This window comes from Megalops cyprinoides, chromosome 1 (assembly GCF_013368585.1).
Source record: "Megalops cyprinoides isolate fMegCyp1 chromosome 1, fMegCyp1.pri, whole genome shotgun sequence".
In the NCBI taxonomy this organism is placed as follows: Eukaryota; Metazoa; Chordata; class Actinopteri; order Elopiformes; family Megalopidae; genus Megalops; species Megalops cyprinoides.
Window position 1 is genome coordinate 33,679,566 of NC_050583.1, and position 23,397 is coordinate 33,702,962.

Below are 23,397 nucleotides of genomic sequence, written 5' to 3' on the forward strand. Positions count from 1 at the left end.
TTAACTCTTATGACCTTTTCTGCAGTCATGATGGTGCACTGTAGCCTGTTGATATCTTGTCTGGTGACAGAACCAAACCAGACTGTTATGGAGGTGGTGAGGACAGACATGATGATTGCTGTGTAGAACTGAACCAGGAATTCCTGTGGCAGGTTGAACTGCTTCAGCTGGCACAGGAAATATATACTCTGCTAGGTCTTTTTTTACAATGGTAAAACTGTTGGTCTACCACTTTAGGTCTTGGGAGATTATAGTTCCCAGGAACCTGAAAGTGTCCAAGGTCGCTACAGTGCTGCCTAGTATGGTTAAGGGGGTCAGGGGTGGGGGGTTCTTTCTGAAGTCCACCATCATTTCCACTTTCTTGAGTATTTTAGCGCTAGGTTGTTATGGCTGCACCAGAGGGCCAGCTGTTCAACATCCCTTCTGTATGCAGAGTCATCACCATCTCAGATGAGACAGGTGACTTTGTGTCGTCTGCAAACTTCGAGTTTGACCGAGGGGTCCCTGGAGGTACAGTCATTGGTGTAAAGGCAGAAGAGCAGTGTGGAGGGCATGCAACCCTGTGGGGTGCCAGTGGATGTGAGTTTCCCCAGTCTCACTCGCTGCTTCTCTTTGAGATACTGATATAAACATAAATTAGGAAAGAAAAATGTCAAAAGCTATGCACGGTTCCTGTGCATTAAACCTTCGGGCACTTAGATCCCATTCTTCTTCATATAGGCAGTGTATTAAAAAATAACTGTTTTGAGACTTAGATATTCACTTCATATAAACATGTAAGGTAGTAGGGTGGAATTCGCTGAAACTTCGAATATGGGTGGCACATGGTGAATGCGCACGATATTGCATCATCTCCGCATCAGTCGCAACTGGCGTTTCTGTAGCAGATGCAGAAAAGTCATTTCCCCGAGACTCTCAGGAACTCAGCGCTATAACCGCAGCCGGTTCCATCCGGCCCAAAATGAACATTTCACTTCCGGCGGGGAGGGGCAGCCGTACGATGAGGAAGCGGCGACGCCTGAGACAGCCGTGAACAACCGACAGCTATAGAACGCAACGACGGCAGGGGTGTTTAAATAGGATTTTAAAGAGTTGGATTGTAAATGCATCCTTAATTTCTTTTTTCAGACAGCACAGACGTTATTGTTTCCTGGTTTGTTTTTGTTCGGTTTTAGCAGTTCCTAAGTAGTTGGATAGCAGACTGTTATTGCATTCGCCGCAGTCAGCGTTATAGTGAAACAGCGACTGTATGAATATAACTTAACGTTACCGCACTTAGCGTTAGCTGCTGTTTCAGCCGTTACATAGTTCCGGAGTATAACGGCAGTAAAGACCCCAATGTAACGAGCACAGCATGATAATCTTCGGGACTATCCAACAGATCAGGCGCAAAGAATAATTTCTAGCCAGTTCTGTTTCCTTATATCCGGGCATGGTGAGTATTTTCTGCATACGATGTGGAATAATCATAATTGTATTATTATTTTTATTTGTATTTATTCCTTTTACGCACGTTTCCTTTATCACACATTTCATCAGACTGTGTGTGTGCCACGGTGAAATGCTGTTTGATAGATGGTAGAAATGAAGTTGATGCAGTGGTTTTTAAATTGAACTGAAACCTGTTGTAACCGCATAGACAAACTATTGGTCGGCTTCCCACGTCTAAAGCTCGAAGTTGCTGGTGTCTTGTCTTACTGGTGTCTTGCGTAGAGACGAGCTTTTTTTCACTTAAAATGAATCATTCATCTATGTAAACCTTTACTGGTTGCACAGCTGCCAGAATCCCAAGTCATATTCGAGATAGCCGAGTCGAACGGGCATTATAGAGTAATTTCCTGTAGCCGCTGCAGACACATTAACGACCAGAAGTCGAAGACTTAACGGTTCTGACTCCGTAAATTTATTCATACGTTATTTGTGTGTGAGTTTAGAACAACTGTCGGCAAGAGGAAAGATGTCAGTTAGGTGCATTAACCAAGGGTACCACTGCAGGGAATAGAACTAGCAAACTTTAGGTTATAGGCACTGCTCCTTTCCGCTATGCCACGTTTCTGTCCCAAATACCAGTTATTAATGCCTAATACTCCTTTGGACTGCTTGTTTTACCAGAGCTTCATTTCTGAGGTGCCAGTTCCACCACATTGTTTACGTGTGTTTTTGCCCAAACCAAATCTGCCAAGATTCATCAGTTTAAAGCAGATTACTGTGATAGGTTGATGGGCATGCTGGTCAAAGTAACTGCTACTCAGATGGCTGCTGTCCAGATAAACCTACATTGGGTCGGCAGTTGAGTCAGTTTATACACTCTACATGCTGTAGCTGATGAAGGCCTGCAGTGCTGTTGAAAGCTTGGAAGGTTCACAGCCATAGCACACATGCTGCTTGGTATATAGGTCATGGCATGGTTTGCAGTAGTTAACATGGAAACAGAAACTTTGGTTGCTTGATGAAAGTACTTCTGTCTAGTTGTACCATTGCTTATAGTACTAAGATTGATGCACACCACTAGCCTCTAAAGCAGTGACTGAACCTAATCAGATGAGCTGAATTGTACACTTTATGTCCCCTTTACAACAAACAATGCAGTGGCATACCTTATACACGTTGTACTCACAGTAAAATAATGTTGGTGAAGGGGTGAGATCCAGAGACTAGTAAATCTGTCAAGCTGAATGGGTATCTTGTATGTAGAACAAAGCACTGTACTGTAGTGTTACTGTAGAAAGGTCTTGTGAAAATATACCTGGATCACATGGTTCCCCTGTAAGTTTATTATACCAAATGTGTCTTCAGTACATACCCAGTTCCACTCGCATGGTTGTGGTCTCAGCAGTCCTGGTTTTGTCAAGCTGACCAGCTGCTTGCGTCTCTTCTGTTTTCCACATGAGACAACGTTACACTAAGTAATTCATTGCACATGATGTGCTTTCTAGACCCTTGGGCTCTTTAATAGAATGTGTAATTCCTGGAGTGGGTGGGTGGAAGACATTGGATGTTTGTTTTTTGAAAGTTTCTCAAAAGCAACTTTGTAATTGGCTGTTGTTGGTATTAGATACAGTTTGTTTCAAATTCACATTTCAGACTATGCTAAAGTGACTTAAAGTATGTAGATGATTTGAGTGCATAGTTGATGACATCAGAGTGCTTTTTGCCTGTCAAAATAATGTAAATGGACCAAAGGGTAATGTTTTGTACTCTGTGCTCTTAAATATCTAGCTGCTGTTAAATGCAGCTATAGTGTAATACCTAATTGTAGGAACTCACATTCTGTTGTTTGAGGGTGTTGTTTGTACTCTCAACAAGTCCAGCATCATCACTATTACCAAAACCACTTGAGGAAGTTGTGGCACAGCCCCCGAATGTAGCTGAGTTTAAAAGTCTTACACTCTGAGCTAGGGTTTTTTGTGTGTGACTCTTTTGATAGTCACATATTATGCTGACGTGTGTCCAGTCAGGGAAATTTTGCAACACATCAAAGAAGTTACCATGCAACAGGAAAGGAATATTGAAAATAGTACCAGTCTTTCAGAGCTTCATCTGCAGACTCATTTTCTGAACAATCATAGTTTTGTTACAGCGTTGCTTTGGAAATATACTTTTAACCAACTGTAGCGCTCATGTCAGAATGCTCATATTTGTCCATAGTTGGGTTTCCTATTTACCACTGTAAGTAAGCGGATGTTTTAACCCTCAAGTACTTTTGTGAGTCAGTTTGAAGCATACATATATTGTACATCAATGGTATGTGGGAATTGAAAACCTCCCCCTTCCCCTCTGAGTGCCCTTTCCTGATGTTTCTGCAACATACACAAATTATTTGTAAACCCATTGGTTCTACACTGCCATTATCACACCCTGGCTCATGAACAAACAACATGTGGCCCCCTCACAACAGCTCTGCGTCCATGAAGGGGCAGGCTTATATGGCTACATCATAACAAAAGCAGCTGTCTGACCTTTTCTGTTTATCTAGTGCAGTGTTACATTTCATGAAGCATGTGCCATTGGCTGTCAACAGATGGAGAACAAATGAAAAAGAAGGGAATGACCTGTGTGGCATTGTCTCTGACAGATAAGCATACACAACAGTCAGTACACCATCTAACACCATCTAAGACTTCATACATGTTCTGCTTCCGGGCACAAAGTCACTTCTAAATTCTGCGCAGTACTATACTGAGGTGAAAAATGGTGATCATACTACCACATGCAAAGCAAGTCTGCGGTGGTTTCTTCTTATTAGAATGTCACCTGTTCCGGAGCTGCTCACACAAAAGAAGAAAGAATGCTATTATTTTATATTTTGGTTGGCCATTCACATCAAATATTACCTTTTTACAACATATAGGGTAAGAATGGGAAAGAGCAATGACCACAGCAACAGCAGCCTTTGGGCAACACCATATTGAAGCCAAACTGCTACTTTGGGTACTGGCAAACTCTTAGATTGGTGTAAGGTACTGATGACAGAACCTCTGGGAGATGAGGTACTTGCTGATTCACTGGAGATAGATTTTCACCTCTGAGCAGAACTGGAGAGCAGAATGAGTTAGCACCAAGAGAATAGGTGTCATTTACGCTGGGGACATGTCCACACCACTTTTTCTCGTGACCCATTTTGTCCCCACCACTTTTTGAAAGCCTTTAGTACTGTGAACATATCTAACCCGTCGTTGTCCCCAGCACTTTTCAAAACAAACTGGTGCCCATGACCAAGAGTATGAATATGGCTGGATGTACCAATATTGTCATGTCAAACACAGATTTCAAATTCACCTCTGCCCCTATAGATTCTTGTAATAGTGACTTGAAGCTCATTACCTTGTTTTAGAAGACAGGGTTTTGCCATGTGTGCATAGGGCACACATCCCACTCACAATTTCTTCTTTTTACTCTCATCCCCATTTTCCTCCATGCTTTTCTTGTCCCTCCTGTCCTTCCCCAGGCATCGGAGGAGGTCTCGCTGCGTGCCCTGGAGAGTTTAATGTCCGAGTTCTTTCACAGCTGTACCACCAATGACCGCAAGAGAGAGATTGGTGAGTTGTATGATGAACTCTTTTGAGAATGCGACTGCAGTTGTCTGAAAGATTAGCTCATGAAAACACTTAGTAAAGGGGAATGTCTGTATGACAGTAACATTTTGTGATTCTTTCAGATTTTGGTTAACTTATTTTTAGCATGATGATGAACCGTCATGTTTTTCATTAGATGAAATACAAAAATTAACCTATTCACTTTCAGTTTTTTCAGGTGCTAGACAGGAAGAAGTATTACAGGAAGAACCAAATGTCTACATACTCTTTGCTGCTAAAAGTAATTTGGCACACAGGACAACATTTTGATCCGAGATGGATGTTTTTATTATATTATTGTTCAATTCATGTGTTCTTTTTTTCAATTTTCTATAGAGGAGCTGTTGAACAACTTTGCTCAGCAGATGGGAGCATGGCGGTACTGTCTCCATTTTCTCTCCAACACTCACAATGAGTATGTCATGATGTACAGTCTAACAGTGTTTGAGGTGAGTACTGCCATAGAACAATCTGAATTATCTATTATCTAATTATCATCCCTGTAACACTTTGTAGCAACAAGCTTAGCACCAGAAAATCATTCTAGCTCTGCATTATAAAATGGCTTTGGAACAGAATACACCATTTTGCGGAGGAATTCGTTTTTATCAAATGTGGTGAATTTGACCTACAAGCTGTTAATATCTTCACATATTTTCATTAGTGCATGAGCTGTGTGCTTTGTTTGGTAAATAATATGAAAATTTGGGTGGTATAATGAACTTAAATTGATTTTAACCAGGTTCACTGGTAGACTTAAAAACCCCTGGGCTGCATAGTCTGTCAGTTCAGATGCAGTATGTTCTCTTTTTATATTCCTCTATTGTATTTCCATCATATGTATAAAACTAAACTGTAGGGTAACTACTAATACAGAAACTAATTTTTATAGCTGCTTTCCATAATGCTGGAGGCAACACTATCCTTTCTTCATTGCTGTTCCGTAAAATATATCAACACAATATAGCTATATTAGCATTGTTGATGATTTGCTTATGTTTCCTAGTTAGCTAGTTCACACAACCAAGATGGCAGTCGTCCCATTGTATGGGAGATCATGAAGACATTGGGATCTGAACTGGAGACATCGGTCTTGATATATCTCTAGATAACACATTCAAAATATGTCCATGGGGTTGTCCTGTAAACGAACTTAGAAGCACTTCTTCATTTCATCACACGGAAAAGATGCTCTTTTGGTTACTGAAGCCATGTCAGTTTCAAGTAGCAGTCTCTTCTCAGTGTAAAAATCCTGTTTGTTGAAGAAACCCAAGGGCTTTTGATTAGAAAAGCTAGTCTGGCTGTCATGTGAAATGTGTGTGAGAGGGAACTTTCTGACAATATCCACAGCTGATGAGATGATGTATTTGCATCAGTATGATGCAGTGCTTTGAGTATATGTTGTAGTCTGTAGTAAATTCAACTGATCATCACAGTTCCTCAACACATATGCAAATTAAATGCTGTGAGTAGGAGTATTTGTTTATGAACAGTTGTTTTAAGGCTTTGACAAATGACACCATGTAACCATGACCATGTAATTTACATTACAAATGGTATATATAAATGTATTCTTTGATCTCCCCTGGGGAGGTGAAGTTCAGAGCAGTATGCCGTAGCCTCTGTGCAAGCACATTCTTTGTCCTTCTTTGATCCCTCTTTTTTATTCAGAACTCTTTCACACATAGCATTTGATTCAGTACAAAACAAAATCAGAGAGATTTGCTTGGTTTCACGTTGATTCAGTTCAGTCTATTTGCTGTCCTAGAGGTATCTGACATAGTTTTGTTATTGAACTGCATTTCTCAGATTTGTGCAATATAGAATTTGTTCTCAAATTCACATCTTTGAAATAGGGCTGGAAATGCCTCATTCACTAGGTTTCACCTTAGCCCTGGTATTCACATACTGAGTGCACACGGATGTGCATTCAAATACTGTGGGTATATATGAAAGTCTGCTAAAACCCTCTCTCACTGCCTGTCTGATGTCCGCTTTGCAGAACCTTATCAACCAGATGTGGCTGGGCGTGCCCTCCCAGGACAAGATGGAGATCCGCAGCTCCCTGCCCAAGCTGCTGTTGTCGAAGCACAAGGCCCTGCCCTACTTCGTCCGCAATAAGCTGTGCAAGGTCATCGTGGATGTCGGCAGGCAGGACTGGCCCATGTTCTACCGTGACTTCTTTACTAACATTCTGCAGGTATAGGATGCACATCCAGGGCACACTGACCCTGAGGCAACGGCACAAGCAAAGGGTGTAGGTCGATTGCTGACAGGCTACAGGTTATTTTCACACAGCACACACTTGTGGTGTGTTCTGCTGGTGCTTTGAAGATGTGAAAATGGCAACTTGTTGATTCACTCATTCAGTTATTTTTAATATTGTTAATGTTTGACACAGCATTGATGTTTACACATTCCTTAATTTAAGCTATCTCTGGGACTTGTGCATGGTGATAGCGTTGCACAAATGTTTTCACACCCAAACAATTCTGAAAGTAACCTTAAGCAGTTGGGAAATTGCTATTCATGCTGAAAATTGTCTCTGCAAATATACTTTCTGTTTTGTGTGATAGTGTGAAATCTCTGTCCGGTAGATGCAGTATTAATATAGGGTTAGTACCAGTTAGCAGCCATACCGGGTTGCTCATGTATGGGTAGTAGGGGTTTTGCACTCATTTCAGTGCTAAGAAAGCAGCACAACCACAAAGCCATCCCTCATCTCACTGTTATTGTAGTTTGAGGCTGCTGCACAGTACATGATGTACTGAAGGAGAAGATGAATTCTCCACAGACTATAGTGCAGGAACCATTGAGCTTATAATCACTCAAATTTGAAATTACTCAGATCAAATTACATTATGTGGATTCATCTCATAGTCGTGAGTTATGTTTGTGTAGTGGTTACCCCTTTAAGAAGATGCAAAATCAAGTGAACTGTTGGATTGTGCTTGTCATGTTGGGTGGGACAGAAAGAGGAAGTTACAGAGGAGGGCTGTGTGAATCTCTCTGGTTTCGCTCAGCTGTCTTCTGTAGCCACTGTTATCTGCGTCACTGAACTGATACACCCAATTAACCTCTAGAGACACAGTGTGCATGCAGTGCAGCCGTCGTCATGGAAAGGTTTGGTTTGCTGTGTCTCCTCTGACTTTAAACAAAGGTCAAGTTCAGCAGTGCATTTTATGTGTCCCCCTTCCCCCTTCCCTGTGGCTCCGTCCAGATGATCCAGTCTCCCACCTTGGCCCCGCTGGGTCTGATCCTGCTTAAGACCACGTCAGAGGAGCTGGCGTGCCCCCGCGAGGACCTCAGCGCGACCCGCAAGGAGGAGCTGCGCAAGCTGCTGCTGGAGCAGGTGCCCACCGTGCTCAGCCTGCTGACCAGTGAGTGTCCCGCTGTCAGACAGCCTCGTGATGCACTGCACTGCAGACCCAGCCACACACATGGCTTTATTCTCATTCTCATCATTTGAAGAAACACCTCGGGTGGCTCTACGAGGAAATAAAACAGGGAAATTGTGGTTGGGCGTGCAAAGCTTTCGAAAATGTCTTAACACCTCCAAGATTCACCTGAATACTTTCTCATCAGTGAATTTTCAAGTACATATTGGCATTGCAGAAAGTGTAACATTTCCAAGCCCCAGTTAGATATACATTTTAAATAAGAACAACCCTGGATGGGAATGTGGAAACTCAAAAGGACAGAGAGAAAGTACAGCAGGCCGGATGCAGTGGGGGAGTATTGCATCTGGTTAATGCCTTTCTATTGTGTTGTGTCCTGTTCCACTGTGTGAAATGTCTGTTACAGAAACATTGGTGTGCATACAGGTCTACAGTGTACAGTAAGTGGGGGCTCTTGAAAGAATAGTAAAGCAATTCAGACTACTGTGAGTGAGGGTCAAGAGCAGTGTGCAGTGAAGAGCACTGTCCCTTGACATAATACAATGTTTCTCTACCTTCCTCGGCCATGGATAACACCTACACCCCTTCCCAAACGCCAATCTTGGATTTTTTCTTTCCACCCATCCGTGCAGGTATTCTGGAAACAGTCTGGGATAGACACACTGTTATGACCGCCACCCCACCCCCTTCACCCACGTCAGGAGAAACTGGTATGAAATTTCTTTTCAAGGTTCTTCCATTATCGTCTTTTGGAAACCAGTAGAGATTTCTAGCATTACTTAACCTTCATGGTAAATAAATGTTCAAGTGGTAAAAAAAAGTTGTGTGTCTGTGGTTACGCTGTGGTGGATGAGCCCTGATGCATGATGCAGTAGGCATCATGTCACCCACTTTTGACTCCCCTTCAGGAGAGCTTCTGGGCAGTCTGCTCCAGGGTCCTTACCACTCGAAGCTGCTGTCCCAGCCCATTCCCATGTTGGACCAGGAAAGCCAGCAGCTCTGCTCCCTGGCACTGGAGTGCCTGGCACACCTCTTCAGCTGGATCCCCCTCTCCACCAGCATCACACCTTCACTGCTGACAATCATCTTCCACTTTGCCCGCTTTGGCTGCGATCTCCACAAAGGCAATACAGATCTCTCCAACTACTCCTCTGACCCCACTTTTGGGAAGAACACAACACCTGCCTCGGGACCAATCAAAGGCAGCACTCAGTTGCAGGGTGGCTCCCACGTCGACAGGGCACAGCTTGGAGTGCTGGCCATGTCCTGCGTCAATGAGCTCATGTCCAAGAACTGTGTGCCCCAGGACTTTGAGGGCTACCTCCTCCGCATGTTCCAGCAGGCCTTCTTCCTTCTTCAGAAGCTCACGCGGGAGAACAGTGGCCACGCCATCAAGAGTCGGCTGGAGGAGCTTGATGAAAGGTAAGACCAGTAGCACACCCCCTCCACCCTCGACTTCTCTGAATCCCCTTACAGGACCTTTGCGCTGAATACCTGCCCACTGTGGCTGGACTGATGGAGCTGCGTCTGTGGTGTCAGGTAATGTGAGGTACAGGTAACCTGATGGAGCTGCATCTGTGGTGTCAGGTAATATGAGGTACAGGTAACTCCTGCTGCTTTGTTGTTCTGAAGGTTGTAGGTTCACGCTGATCGCCAAGCCTTGTCTTGTCAGGTTTATTCTTAACCTGAATGAAGGGCTCTGAACCATGTGGTGGCTTTTTTGGGGTAAAGGCCCAGAGTAAGGCCTTTGCCCTTCCTCGATTTTCCTGCCCTCTCATTTGGGGGGTACTGCCCGTAGAAATGGCTGCCTACAGGTGGGTTCTGGAGGTGAATGGCAGTATGCAAGTGTGAGGTGTGTCTCCATCCCCTCCCTCCCTCCTCCCTCCCCTCCACTGCTGCTGTTGAACCCTAGGTGCTGTCAGCCAGGGTGGGCACAGCGGAAGCTAGGTGAGGCATTTTTAATTCTGCCACCGCAAGAGACGCCTGTGAGGTAAGGGGATGGCTGAGTTCCCTGTCTTCTGTTGCTTTTGAGCTATGGGGTTAGAAGCTGAGTCAAGGGCTTTCTGAGAGCTCCATACTGACTGCAGTTCACAGACCTCTCTGAGCCGAGTACACTGTTAGTGTGTTTACCACCTTTCTAAAGACACTATAGGTTAGCACCAGCATTTAGCCCAGTGGGAGGGATAAATGTACTTCAGTACCAAAATCTAAACATCTGCATATTTAATATTTCAACACAGAGGCATTTGGTCAAGTAGAGGGCTACAGAGAAACCATCAAAGGGCGTCTTTGGGGAATACTCTGGTTCGTTTTGTATATTGTCATCTTCGATCACATCTGTCCTGTTTAATGTGCATTTTGCATGGTTTTGCTTGATTGAATAACACTTGCAGGGTATTTGAATTTCTTATGTAACCATTTTAATCAAATGTCCAGTTTAACTACTTGCAATATAAGTTAGTGACATCTTGTATTGATTTCTGAACTCAGGAGGAAACATTGTCTCTCCAATATTCTAATATATTGAGGCATCAATTTAGAATCCAGTTTTTGTCAAGCAGCAGAGACATATGGAAAATATTTAATATTGGATATTTGATTAAAAGCAAGTATGTAAGACGTTTATGATCCGCAAAGGATATGTATTTGACATTAGTAGTGTCATCAGTTGCATTTCAGAATAATGTTTCAGTTCAACCCACCCCTTCCTTGTGTATTTTCAGTTTCTTCAGTCTGTATTCAGCATTCTGTAGTCTTTATTCAGTATTCTGTACTCGGTTCAAAAAGAAAAAAAAGCCACAGTTACGGTGAATTATTATCTGTGAAGTTCTTTCTTCAGGTGTTTACTTTTATAAGTCGATCAAGGTGGAGATCATAAAGCACTTGCGAGAGTATGCCTACACACCATGTGGAGATCAAAGATAAAACCATCAGGCCTATTACTTGGAATTTTCTGGAATTCCCTTAAAATCAAAGTGACTGGTAGTGTTCAGCTGTAGTTCACATCAAACAGTTGTCAGAAACAGGATTTGAAATAGGATTTGAACTGAAATTTCACCTGCTTTGAGGTTGAAAAGAAAAAATTCTAGGAAAAATTCTTTAGTTATGTTTACCAGTTAAGAATATGCATTCTGGCACACTTGGCCTAAAACAAGAGCAGTAAAACAACACATTTGAAATTCAAAATGATAAATGAAATCCTCTTTGTATCTAAGCTTATTTTTATACCATCCACAACCAGTCACTGCAAGGGATTTATCTCTTTTCTCCACCTGGCTGCCAATGGCCCTTGACTAGCATGTTTTTTCTGCTGTATTTCAGGTGTGTTTGGAGTCAGTGGTTGCCCGTCTCTTAGGTAAATGTTAAAGGGATTTTACTTATTTAAACTATCTTTAGTTTAAGATGTTCATTTGTTTCACTTTGTTTTTACTGTACCTGGCTGCTTTTTTTTGTTTTTTCTGTTTTTACTGAAATGGTTCTTTAATATGTGATCAGAAGATTTTATTCTTCTCTTTCCTCAGATGCACATTTAATATCTCGTTGTTGTGGATGTTTTATCTGATGGTCTTGTTTGTCCCTCTTTTGTCTGTTCCCAGTTATTTGGAGAAGTTCACAGAGTTCCTGCGGCTGTTTGTCAGCATACATTTGAGGCGGATAGAGTCCAACGCACAGTTCCCTGTGGTGGAGTTTCTGGCGCTGCTGTTCAAGTACACTTTCCACCAGGTATCTCACGCTCTGGCTGGTGACTTGCCTTTTAAAACTCCATTAATTGAACTAAACAATGACACAAATGTAGCATCCACAGCTCATTATTCAGGGCCATGGCTGCTCATGGACGGCTTTCTTTCTCGTTCAGCTGTGGTGAATGTGGCTTTGTCAGGCCTCAAGGATGCTCTGTGTATGTTGAAAGGCATTCAGGCTTGTATGATTGTTGAGACTGAATACCTGGTACTGTGATCTTTCCTAAATAGGGAAGCACTGAAGTTGGTGGCCTTTTACAAATGTAGACTGGTCTGTCTGGTATATTCAAACATCAAATGCACTTCCTAATTAGACCTGATCATAGTGATTTTACTGCATGTTCCATTGTCAGGTGCTGTAGAGGATGTTGTCGTGCAAAACGCTCATGCATTTTTGAAATGACTACAATGTCTTCACTGCTTCCTGTTTCTGTGGGAAAACCCCTTGAAATAAGTTCCTTTTGTACTGCAGCCCTTCAGCTAATTATGCTGCCTCCTAGTCACTTCGATCAAAAGAGGACAATAACTTCATATAAAACCTTGCTACCTTAAGAGTTGGTGCGATGTACTCCTTTTAAAATGATCCATACCAGCATGTGTAATATGAACAGTGATTGTCTGAAAGTAACCATAAAGATCATGGTCGTATGTTGCTCTAACACTAGTCTAACACTCCTTTGCCTGCAGCCTACTCATGAAGGTTACTTCCATTGTCTTGATATTTGGAGCATCTTCCTGGACTACCTGACCACTAAAATTAAAAGCAGACTTGCTGACAGAAACAATGTGTTGAACAGGTAAAAATCAGCTGTATTGATGTATAGAAGAAGACGCTTTGTAAATGTATGTAAATGTGTCAGACCTCTTGAGGTTATCTCTGTGTTTTCCCTTATTGCTGTGTAGAGAAGGATAGCACACATGGAAACAATAAATGGTTTCATTTTCTCAGGTATACCGTGTAACGATAAGAGTGCTGGAATGTTGACCCGTGGGTAGTGGTTTGAATACCAGATAAAACGTTGCTGTTCTACTCTGAAGTAAAACCCCAGATTTTTAAATGGGCCCAATGGGTATGCAAGGTGTAAAATTGGAAGTGATACTTGTTAAAAGACATTTACAGTAAAGTAAATAAATTGATAGACGTTAGATTATTTTATTTACTACCAGGCAGACTGGGACAGTCAGCAGAGATGAGTCTCTTATTACTTAGGATTCAGATTACTTTTGCCCAAGAATATATTTTTGGTGTAAAGGAAATGGTACAGATAACACTTAGTGATACGTAATACAAATTTGTGGTCTGAGCCTCTAAGTGTATTGCATTACTTGCTGCTCACCGTCTGCTTGGAGTATGTGTTCCACCACATCCTCTTGCACCCTCAACATCAAAGTCACTTGAGAGTCTTGTGACGGCAGTCTGCTGCATCTGTTACCGCATGCATGCTTGTTTATCATGGTTCCACTAACGAATCAATGTGAAGTGTACAAAATGGATAATTATATCTGTAAGGATTAGTTGACCATAAATATTGCAGTGGTACCATACCTCTTTTAAGCCAATCTCCCTCTTCCTTCATTTTAGTAGGTACATTACAATGTGCAAGTGAAATGTCTCCATATGCAGTATAGTACCTGCACTTGACCCTGCCTACACCCAGTCTCTCTTTCTTTCTTTCTCTCTCCCTTTCCCTGTACAGGTATAAGGACGCCTTGGCTTTGCTCTTGCATGAGGTTCTGAATCGCATCCAGTTTCGACATAGCCAGGTCCTTCTGGAGGAACTGGACGATGAGATCCTGGATGATGATGTGAGAACAATCAGCTCTGGGGATTTTTTTATTTTTGGTGCAGAAGGCATTTTCCATAGCTTACATGTACACTGCCTGGATCTGCCATTGTCCAAAGTGTTGTCTTTCATGAATTAATTTCTGTTCTTTGAAGAGCATCAGAGTTGTTTTGTAGGGCAAAACTTACTTTTGTATGTCAATTTCCATAGCAACAGACAGAATGGCAGCAGTACTTGCGTCAGAGTCTGGAGATTGTTGCCAAGGTGATGGAGCTGCTGCCCTCTCATACTTTCTCAGCCCTGGTAAGTCCTGACCTCCTCCCTTGGCCTACAGGTGGCTGTCCACTCATGGCTATAGTGTTTACTGTTTCCCCTACTAAAAATCTGCCCTGAAAAAGTGACCTACATAATTTGTGCTCCTTTATGCGAATGTTTGTAGGTTGACCCTTCCATGTTACTGAGAAGTAATAGAACACTTTGTGGGGAGGATGTGTTAATTGCTGCTGTGTTTCCTGTATTAGTATCCAGTGCTGCAGGAGAACCTAGATGTGTACCTGGGCCTGCAGCAGTTCATTACAACCACAAGCACAGGTAAGGAGGAACTGAGAGATGACAATGTCTTATTAATTACCACACGTGTCCATATGTGCGAAGTGAGCGAAATTTTTTTTTTACAGTGTCGGGAAATTTTGAGCTCCTCATTCATAACATGTAAGTCAGATGTACCTCCTTCCCGATGTGTTTATCACCCCCTTCAGGTCGGAGGCTGAACGTCACAGCGGAGAACGACTGCCAGCAGCTGCACTGTGCACTCCGTGACCTGAGCTCTCTGCTGCAGGCGGTGGGGCGACTGGCCGAGTACTTCATCGGGGACGTCTTCACCGCCCGCTTCAGTGATGCGCTCACCGTGGTAGAGAGGTGAGAGAGAGCTTCAGTCATCATGCAGAAGCTTCCCTGTTCTGCCCATTCACATTGGCAGTTACATTTATGTATCCATTTTAATAAGTCTTGCTCTAACCAGCTTGGTTTGGTTTTAAGTAGGATAGTAAAGCTCATCCAGTGTGTTCATATCTGTACAGTACCTATGGATCCAGTAAAACTTGAGATTTGCTAAAATAAATTAGACAAATTTACTAGGAGGGATCATGTGATAACTGCATAGAGGAAACAAGTTTTCAGTGTTTCTGATGCTTTGCTTGTCTCCGTTCTCCGAGTTCAGGCTCGCAGAAGTGATATGCTACAGCTCCCAGATGAGCCTGTATAACCTGGAGACAGCATTGCCTTCTGTGCTGAAACCAGATCTCATTGATGTGTAAGTTGAGGTGTTTTTGTGCTCTCAGACTGGTCTCACCTTTCCCTGGACAACTTGTCAAATGCTGAAATGTATTGGATATCTGTTAGCTTAATGGGCTCATATTGAATCAGTCAAAGGCTGGTGAATGAGGATAAAACAAAAAATGATCATTTCTGTTGTGTTATATTTTAGTTTTTTGGAGAGTCATTTGGGGTTTGTTTCCTATTTTTTGTGTTGTCATGTCTCTGGAAGACCTGTATGTAGAGTTGAGATGTTGTAACTAATTCTGTAAGTTTGCAGGGGGGATGGGATATGGCTTGTTGTAATTGAGCCTCTTCTACTTTTTAATGCATGTTTACACTGCAGTCATGCCCAGTCCCTGGCAGCCCTGCAGGCCTACTCCCATTGGCTGGCTCAGTTCTACAGCGAGATGCACAGGCAGAATCAGACCCATTTCGTCAGCCTCATCACCTCTGTTATGGATGCCAACACCCCCCTCATCAGTGCCAAGGTATATGCCCCCAAATCCTCTTTTATGTGATTAAATCTGATATTGTACAGCAGAAACTTGAAGGCAGAGGGTGCAGTTTTTACAGCAGAGCATCATAAAAGTCAGATCCATGAAGGAATGTTTTTGACATATATCAGACCTTTGACATTTTAGGATTCACTTTTCTGAGTATTCAGACAGCTTCAGGTGCCACTTCCAGTTCTCAGCACAGTAGTTAGTAAATATCCATATTAATCCCTCGCTTGGTATTTTTACTTTAAGACAAGTGCTAATCACTTGTTTACTACATTATCACGTTCCTTTTTTACCTGTGCACTCAGTATACTCATATGCACTTCATAATCTGTCTCAAGGTAAATTTTGTCTCATTCTTTACCAAATATATTTCTATGTAAGTTAAATGGAGGGAGAAGAAGAGTCTTATGATGTAATGCTAACACTGTACTGCCCCTTCGAGTGTAATGCTCTGTAAAACATTAGGCTGTCATTGGTCAGAAACGTAGTTTTAATATACACGTCTGGCTACATTTAAACACACTAATTTCAGGGTTACCTTTCCAAAGACATGTTTCCCTTTCCAGTTTTCTGCTGGAGATCTTTCCCATTCCCCAACCTCTGTTGAAAAAATGGCATCTCAATAATAACCATTTACTGAGCTAAATTACAAAAAGACATCTGCTGAAGATCTTCAAGCCACTGTTTAACATTTTCAAGCCAACATTTAAAACGGTGGTGAGGCCTCCTTTCAACACCACAAGTCTATGTTCCCATTGGCTGAATTCCACTTTTGTACGCCCAGGTCCCAGAGAAGCTACTGTTGCCAGCGTGTCGCCTCCTGGTGTCAATGGCCACCACAGTGCGGCCTGTGTTCCTGGTGACTCTGCCTGCAGTGCAGAGCCTCTTCAATCTTGTCACAGACAGCTCTGCTCGCAGGCTCCACCCAGAGGTCAGAATCTAAAACTGCAGCTGTTTTCACACGCTCCTGCCTTTTTGATCAACAGAAACTTCATAAGCGTCATGGGATCATTACAGCAGCACAGTATTACATAAAGAAAGTGGACATCTCTTCAGTAACATTTTGAAGTATCATGGCTGTGCTTATGACATACATTGTTTCCTGTGTGAAATGTCAAATTTGAGAGTTCATTCCCTGATGTGCAGGACATCCTTAGGATATGGCCCCCATAGTCTGCTGTAGTGCCTCTTTCAATATTTTTCATTGGTCAAATACAAACTCAAAGTTGATCAGTCTGAAAGTCATTTGAGGCTTGATGTTAATTCGGTTAAGGTATTTAATTTACTATTGTTTATGGTTTCAACAATACTGAGAGTGATATGTAGTGCAGTTCATATGAGCACTTCCAAAATTCATTCATTGTTTATAAATGCTTAGTATTCAATTAATCCTAAGAGGAATCTGCTGATTTGAGGTTAGTTTCTGCTGTGTTTATCTGAAGTTAATGTTTGTCAAGATTAGTGTTTGCTGAATGTGTTTATCTGAGGTTTATTTGAGGTTGGTTTCTGCCCTGTTTGGGTATTGACTTGACTCCTGTCAGTAGAGAGAGATTATCTCCATGTGATGTCCGGGGGATAACACATTGTTTTCCCACTCCCTCAGGCCCAGGTACTGGTGTGCAGAGCCCTGTCCAACATGCTCTTGCTGCCCTGGCCCAATCTGCCGGAGAGTGAGCAGCAGTGGCATGACCGCTCCACCAACCATGCCAACCTGCTGGCAGCTCTCACCCGCCACTACCGCCTGCTGAGGGGCAATGCCAACCCACAGCATCGTCGCGTGGACCCGGGGGACAGTGAGTGCAGCCCACTACTCTCTCGCTGTTGGCAGAATGTTCTAGGTGTTTGAATTACAGTAGTGAAAACTACACAGAGAGCACTGTAACATTGGTTTTTATCTAAAGTTGGCACAACTCCTCAAGATTGTAAGGTTAGAATTTTCAACAATTTTTTTAAACATTCCATTTCCACTGAAAAAAAAAAAACCCTATGTACATCTCCCTTCATTCCTGTCTTTTTTTGGGAGGCTGCATGTATGAACCTTTGCTTTGGCTCACATTTACACCACTTTGTCTATGTTTTTGTGAAAACAGTGCTGCACCAGACTCTGCGGCTCCTGAAGGACATCGTGGACAGCGTCTCGGGGGAGTCCACCAAGTCCCGGCAGATCTGCTACCGGTCTGTGCAGGAGTCTGTCCAGGTCTCCCTGGCCCTGTTTCCCATCTTTATCCATCAGCCAGGTACAAGGCAGACACATGCTCGCAAACCCACCATCTGCACAAGCGCTTACTGCTGAATCTGGGACAGTGTTTCTTAAGGGGATACATTTCATATTAAAATCGATTAACCTGGGACTTGTATACAGTCTGCCAGCTTGTAGTGTTTCACATTGTTGAATTAATGGGCTCATGTTTTTTTCCTAATGCAGTGTAAAGCATAATGAAAACAAGGGGCACTGCATAACAAGGCATGTTTAAATAAGCCGTAATGTAATATAAAGAAGCAGACACCTGCTCTCCTCCCTCAGTAACAGCGTTTCTTTGTGTTTCTCTGCCAGATGTGACGGATGAGATGCTGAGTTTCTTCCTCACTCTGTTCCAAAGCCTGAGGGTGCAAATGGGAGTGCCCTTCTCAGAACAGATTATCCACACATTCCTCAACATGTTCACCAGGTACAAAAGAGCATCAGGCACCACATTAAGGATTGGTGTCTCTTCTTTCTGTGGTTCTTTTGCCTTTTACATTACATTACATTACTGGCATTGGCAGATGCTCTTATCCAGAGTGACTTCCAGCACAGTAGCATATAAGTGTACTATTCAGGTTGAATGAGCAACGGTGTCAGACCAGGCTAACAACACTCCCAGACCAATGAGTGTGAGCAACTCTGTTCAAGCTCTACCCTAAGTTAACTTGTGCAACATGACTAGACAAGGGAAGTCAACTATACTACCATACACCAGTCACTATCAAATTGATATCAATTTACATACAAATAAGATCAGAGTAAGCATGTAACTCAGGGTATTTTAACAAGATGATGATACAATCAAGAGTAAAATGAGCTTTTGTGTTGGTGAGAGATTACATTGCCAGAAATGACCACATTCCCATGATCCCTGTCTTGCTCTTGCTAAATGCATGTTGGAGAAGCAGTGACATCTCTAGAACCTGCGTGAATGATTTTGTACATAAGTTTATTTTTAATGCTGCTTGTTAGAGTGTTTTGAAGAGTTTATTGCCTGCCATTCAAGGGCATCAACTCATCATTCAAGGGCTTGTGGCTGTTAGTGTGTTTGAGAGCCGAAAGCTGTACTTGTCACGTAATGCTGTGTGAAGCCATTGGGACGGTGGGTTTTGGCGGGTTTTGGCTCACTGCTTAATCCATCCTGCAGGGAGCAGGTTGCGGAGAGTATCCTACAGGAGGGCAGTGTAGGCTGCCGGGTAGTGGAGAAGTTCCTGAAGATCCTGCAGGTGGTGGTGCAGGAGCCGGGCCAAGCCTTCAAACCCCTCCTTCCCAGCATCCTCTCCCTCTGCATGGAGCAGCTCTACCCTATTTTGGCAGAGGTGAGCATCGTCATACATTGACAAGATTGAATCCAGCGGTTGCCTTGGCATTTTTGAAGTGGTTGTTGCTTTTTTTTAGTGGTCTTCAGTGTTGCAGTGATTTATTCATGAAGTTTATAAACTTTCCGATCTGATGCTATTAATTGCATTATGGTAAAGCTATAATGTGTACAGGTCACTAATACTAATTAAAAAAAACTATCAGTGTATGCAAATGGCAAGTAATTGATGTCAATGCTGAGTCAGCCTACAACAAACCATTTCAGCCAGATCTGAGCCACCCCCAAGAAGCACTGCTCCACACAGTGCCACGCAGGGTGTCCTAAATTATGCTGTTTAACTTGGCCTTGGCCGTGGTTTTCCATTATGCTGTCTAAAGAGATTGTGATTTCATTTCATAATTACTTGAACGGTATAGTCAATTTTAGGTAATTTTGTGTAATTACTACTTATACTTGAAATCGTAATTGTTTTCCCGTGGGTTAGCATGCCCCTTTAGAGTTGTGGTCACTAAGTTTGGTGTCTTTTCAGACTATGTTATTGAATGCTTTATTTTTGAATGCACCTAGCGGGAAATGTGACCATTACTAATTAATATAGATGTGTGAATTGATCTGTAATTTTATTCATTTGGCAGTTGTTCTTTTCCAGTGACTGACAATGCCATCATAGCACAGGATATTATTGTATTTTTTCTCAAAACAAGGACTAGCCAGGCAGCAGTGTTTTGAATGAATTAAATTGGTCTGATGAAATAGACGGCAGTAGTCCTGGGTTAGAAGGACTGCACTGGACCATGTATGTTCCTTCATGCTGCTGTTTTAAAAGATGTAGTATTTGTTGAATGAAATATCTTATGGTTCACTCAAAGTGTCCACTTTACAAAGCAGGAAGGAAACCAAGTGTGGAGGCTTCCAAGTTTCTTGATAGATGCAGGTCAAGAGAGACCTGAGTGGTCCATAAATGGAAGTGTCTGACCCGTGTGTGTGTGTGTGTGTGTGTGTGTGTGTGTGTTTGTGTGTGTGTGTGTGTGTGTGTGCGCGCACGTATATTTCTGCGTATCGGTGTGCACACTCCCCACAGCGCTCATCCCCAGACGTGAAGGCCGAGTTGTTTGAGCTGCTCTACCAGGTGTTGCATCACAACTGGAGATACTTCTTCAAGACGTCAGTGTTGGCCAGCGTGCAGAGGGACATGCCTGAGGAGCTGATGGAGAATGAGGCCCAGTTCATTGCTATCATGCAGGTATGCGTTTCCTGCTGCCCGCCACCCGACTGGCTTCTGCTTGTAACAGCATTTAATCTTTTGGAAGTTCTTGTCCTGTGCATTATTGCTCAATACATTTGAGAGTGAATGCTTTCTAAAAATCGCTAAAGAATAGAGTCAACAGTTATAATTGCCTAGCTTGCAACGGTCGCTGCTGTTGTTGTTTGTAATCATCATGTTCTCATCATCATCATCCACGTCAGCATCATATTGGAGTGCATTTTCTACAGCAACTTTCAAGGATCTCAAATCTCTGTATAGTACAGGCGGGAAAAACACCTCAATCAGCACCAATGCATAGCACCAACTTGTGTCATTCACGGCAGTCCTCTTGCACCAGAAAGCTCAGCACACATGGTGGGAGGGAATTATTTAGCCAATTAAACTTGGGTTGTTTTTATATGCCCTGATTGCATTTAGGGTGAAGCAAAAAGCCTCTCTTTCCCCAGGGTACATTTCATTCTCGTGACTATAAAAAAAGCAACTGTTTAAAGCTCATAAAGTTGTGTTCTCTGGCTGTGATCCTTCACGGTTGACTTCCCCAGGCTTTTGGACAGTCGTTTCTGCAGCCAGACATTCACATATTCAAGCAGAACCTCTCCTATCTGGAGTCGCTCAACAGCAAGCACAAGCTGTATCACAAGGTGAGTGACAAGTGACGCCCCCAACCCACATTCCATCCTGTCTCAGGATCCAGAGGACAGTGATTCCCCCACCCCCCAGCCATGATGACAGTGCTGATACTAGATGGTATTTGTTAACATGTGAACTGTCTGCATGGAACTGAACAGGCCTGTTTATACCCCAAGCTCAATGCCCTTAGAAAATGTTCTCAGGACATAGGGGCTCTAAACCCTCTGCATTCTCTACATTTCCCCTGAAGACTAATTTATTCTGTGTCTCCAGTTACCCATTGTTTTCTTTTCCCAGATATTGTTCTTTGATTTGTTTTAAGCCTGATCTGTCTTGCATATTTTTGTACATTTATGGTGACAAATGTGGGGTGCTTCAGATATATTCATATATGTTTAATGTTAGCCTTTAATGCTCTAGTTGTAATTCTGATACGCTGTAAGTCAGCTTGCCTGATAGAAGCAGCTGTAATTGTGTGCATCCAACATAGCCAGACCGATTTCTGTTAAGAGGGGCTCATCTGGCTGCAGAGCCTTCCTATGATATTTTCAGGATGTGTCCGGTTGACTTTGTAGTCATAGTGCAGCATGTCATGCCTTTTCCTCTAGCGGGTGACTCTTTAGTATTTGAGTGACTCTGACTCCCTCTCTTTGTCCCCCCTGCATATCCCCCCTGCAGAAGCTCTTCCTCAGCTCCATGCTGTTCCACTTCATCAACGTGCTGCTGCAGGTGCTGGTACACAGGAGCCACGACCTGCTGCAGGATGAGATCGCACTGGCTGTGTACAACATGGCCTCCGTCCACTTCGACAGCTTCTACTCCTCCTTCCTCCCCGAGTTCCTCAACAGCTGCCAGGGCGTTGATGCCAACCAGCGTGCCATCTTGGGACGGAACTTCAAAATGGAGCGGGTGAGGTGCACTGTCTCTGAGCAGATCCCATGTCCTTTTTAGATTTGAAGTGGGGCCGCTTTGTGTTGTAAGAGCGAGGCATCTACAGATTTATGAAATGGTTTCCTGTTAATGACAGACTTTATCTTGTTCTTGTGGGACATGAGCACCATATCATAATTTTGGATTGGGTCAATAATAGGAGGATATTGCTGTGTGTCTCCCCTGTACAGGACCTGCCCTCCTTCACTCAGAGTGTGCACAGACTGGTGAACGACTTGCGCTACTACAGGCTGTGCAATGGCAGCCTGCCCTCAGGGACCGTCAAGCTATAGCAGACTGCCCCCTCTGTGCCATCACTTTAGCACAGGCTTGCTCTCCACCAAACTCCCTACTGCATTCCCTGCCCCCAAACTTCTTGTCTGACTGCTCTCATTCAAAGAGAAGAAGGGAGGGAAGGGGAGTTCCAAAGTGATACCCCTAGAGCTCCATGTTGTCCACAGGTGTAAGTCGAGCCCCCCCCTTCAGTTTTATTGGGTTGAATTTTTCATTCTCTTTTATTTTATTTTATTTTATTTTTTAATCTCCCTTCACAATTGTTTTTGTCAACCATTATGGGGCCAAACCAAAAACAAAGAAGCAGAGGTACTGGAGGTCCCTGCACTTTCCACTGTCAGCATCTGCTTTGATAATTTCTCTGCCTTCATTTCTTCATTTCCAAAGGAGAAACTTGAAAAACCATGCAAATAAGTAAAACATGATCTATTCCATTTAGATACTTATTAATGTGAAAATTTAAATAACTATTTTAAAAGTTTTTTTGGGTATACATACCTTTTTGTAAAATCAAGAGTTTATTTTTTTTATTTGTTGCCATTGCAGTTTGTATTTTTGCTGTATTAATTTGAGAGTTACTCTTAACTTATGTTTGTACAGTTTACAGATTTCTGACATTTAGGTAAATAGCCTTTTTATTTTTAAGATGGAAGAAACTCCAAATGTAGCACTGAGGTTTTATTTTTTAATCTAAACCAAACAGGAAATGCTGAGGAAACTGAGGGAGAGGTTTGAAGCTTGAATATGTGAAGGTTTTGTAAATCCTAACACAGCTGGTGAATTGACAGTCTGCCATTCAGTCAGATAGTGAGGGGAAGCATTATGGGACATGGAATTACTTTCAGCATTACACAAAGATTTGAATTTTGGGGTGTGTTATATTGGATATATTT

General features: G+C 42.7%; 1 protein-coding gene across 1 annotated transcript; it reads left to right on the forward strand.

Annotated features, from left to right (window-relative positions):
• Positions 1-1,141: 1,141 nt before the first annotated feature.
• On the forward strand, positions 1,142-22,741 carry LOC118773924 (exportin-6-like). Its single transcript, XM_036522955.1, has 24 exons — positions 1,142-1,435; positions 4,949-5,039; positions 5,412-5,524; positions 7,078-7,275; positions 8,296-8,455; positions 9,106-9,183; positions 9,382-9,895; positions 12,070-12,196; positions 12,901-13,010; positions 13,911-14,019; positions 14,208-14,300; positions 14,519-14,588; positions 14,756-14,915; positions 15,217-15,309; positions 15,658-15,802; positions 16,602-16,748; positions 17,421-17,610; positions 17,908-18,054; positions 18,372-18,486; positions 19,210-19,381; positions 20,465-20,626; positions 21,193-21,291; positions 21,959-22,189; positions 22,402-22,741. The coding sequence occupies exons 1-24, from the start codon at positions 1,433-1,435 to the stop codon at positions 22,501-22,503; spliced, it is 3,429 nt and encodes a 1,142-aa protein (XP_036378848.1). The 5' UTR covers positions 1,142-1,432; the 3' UTR covers positions 22,504-22,741.
• The last annotated feature ends 656 nt before the right edge of the window (positions 22,742-23,397 follow it).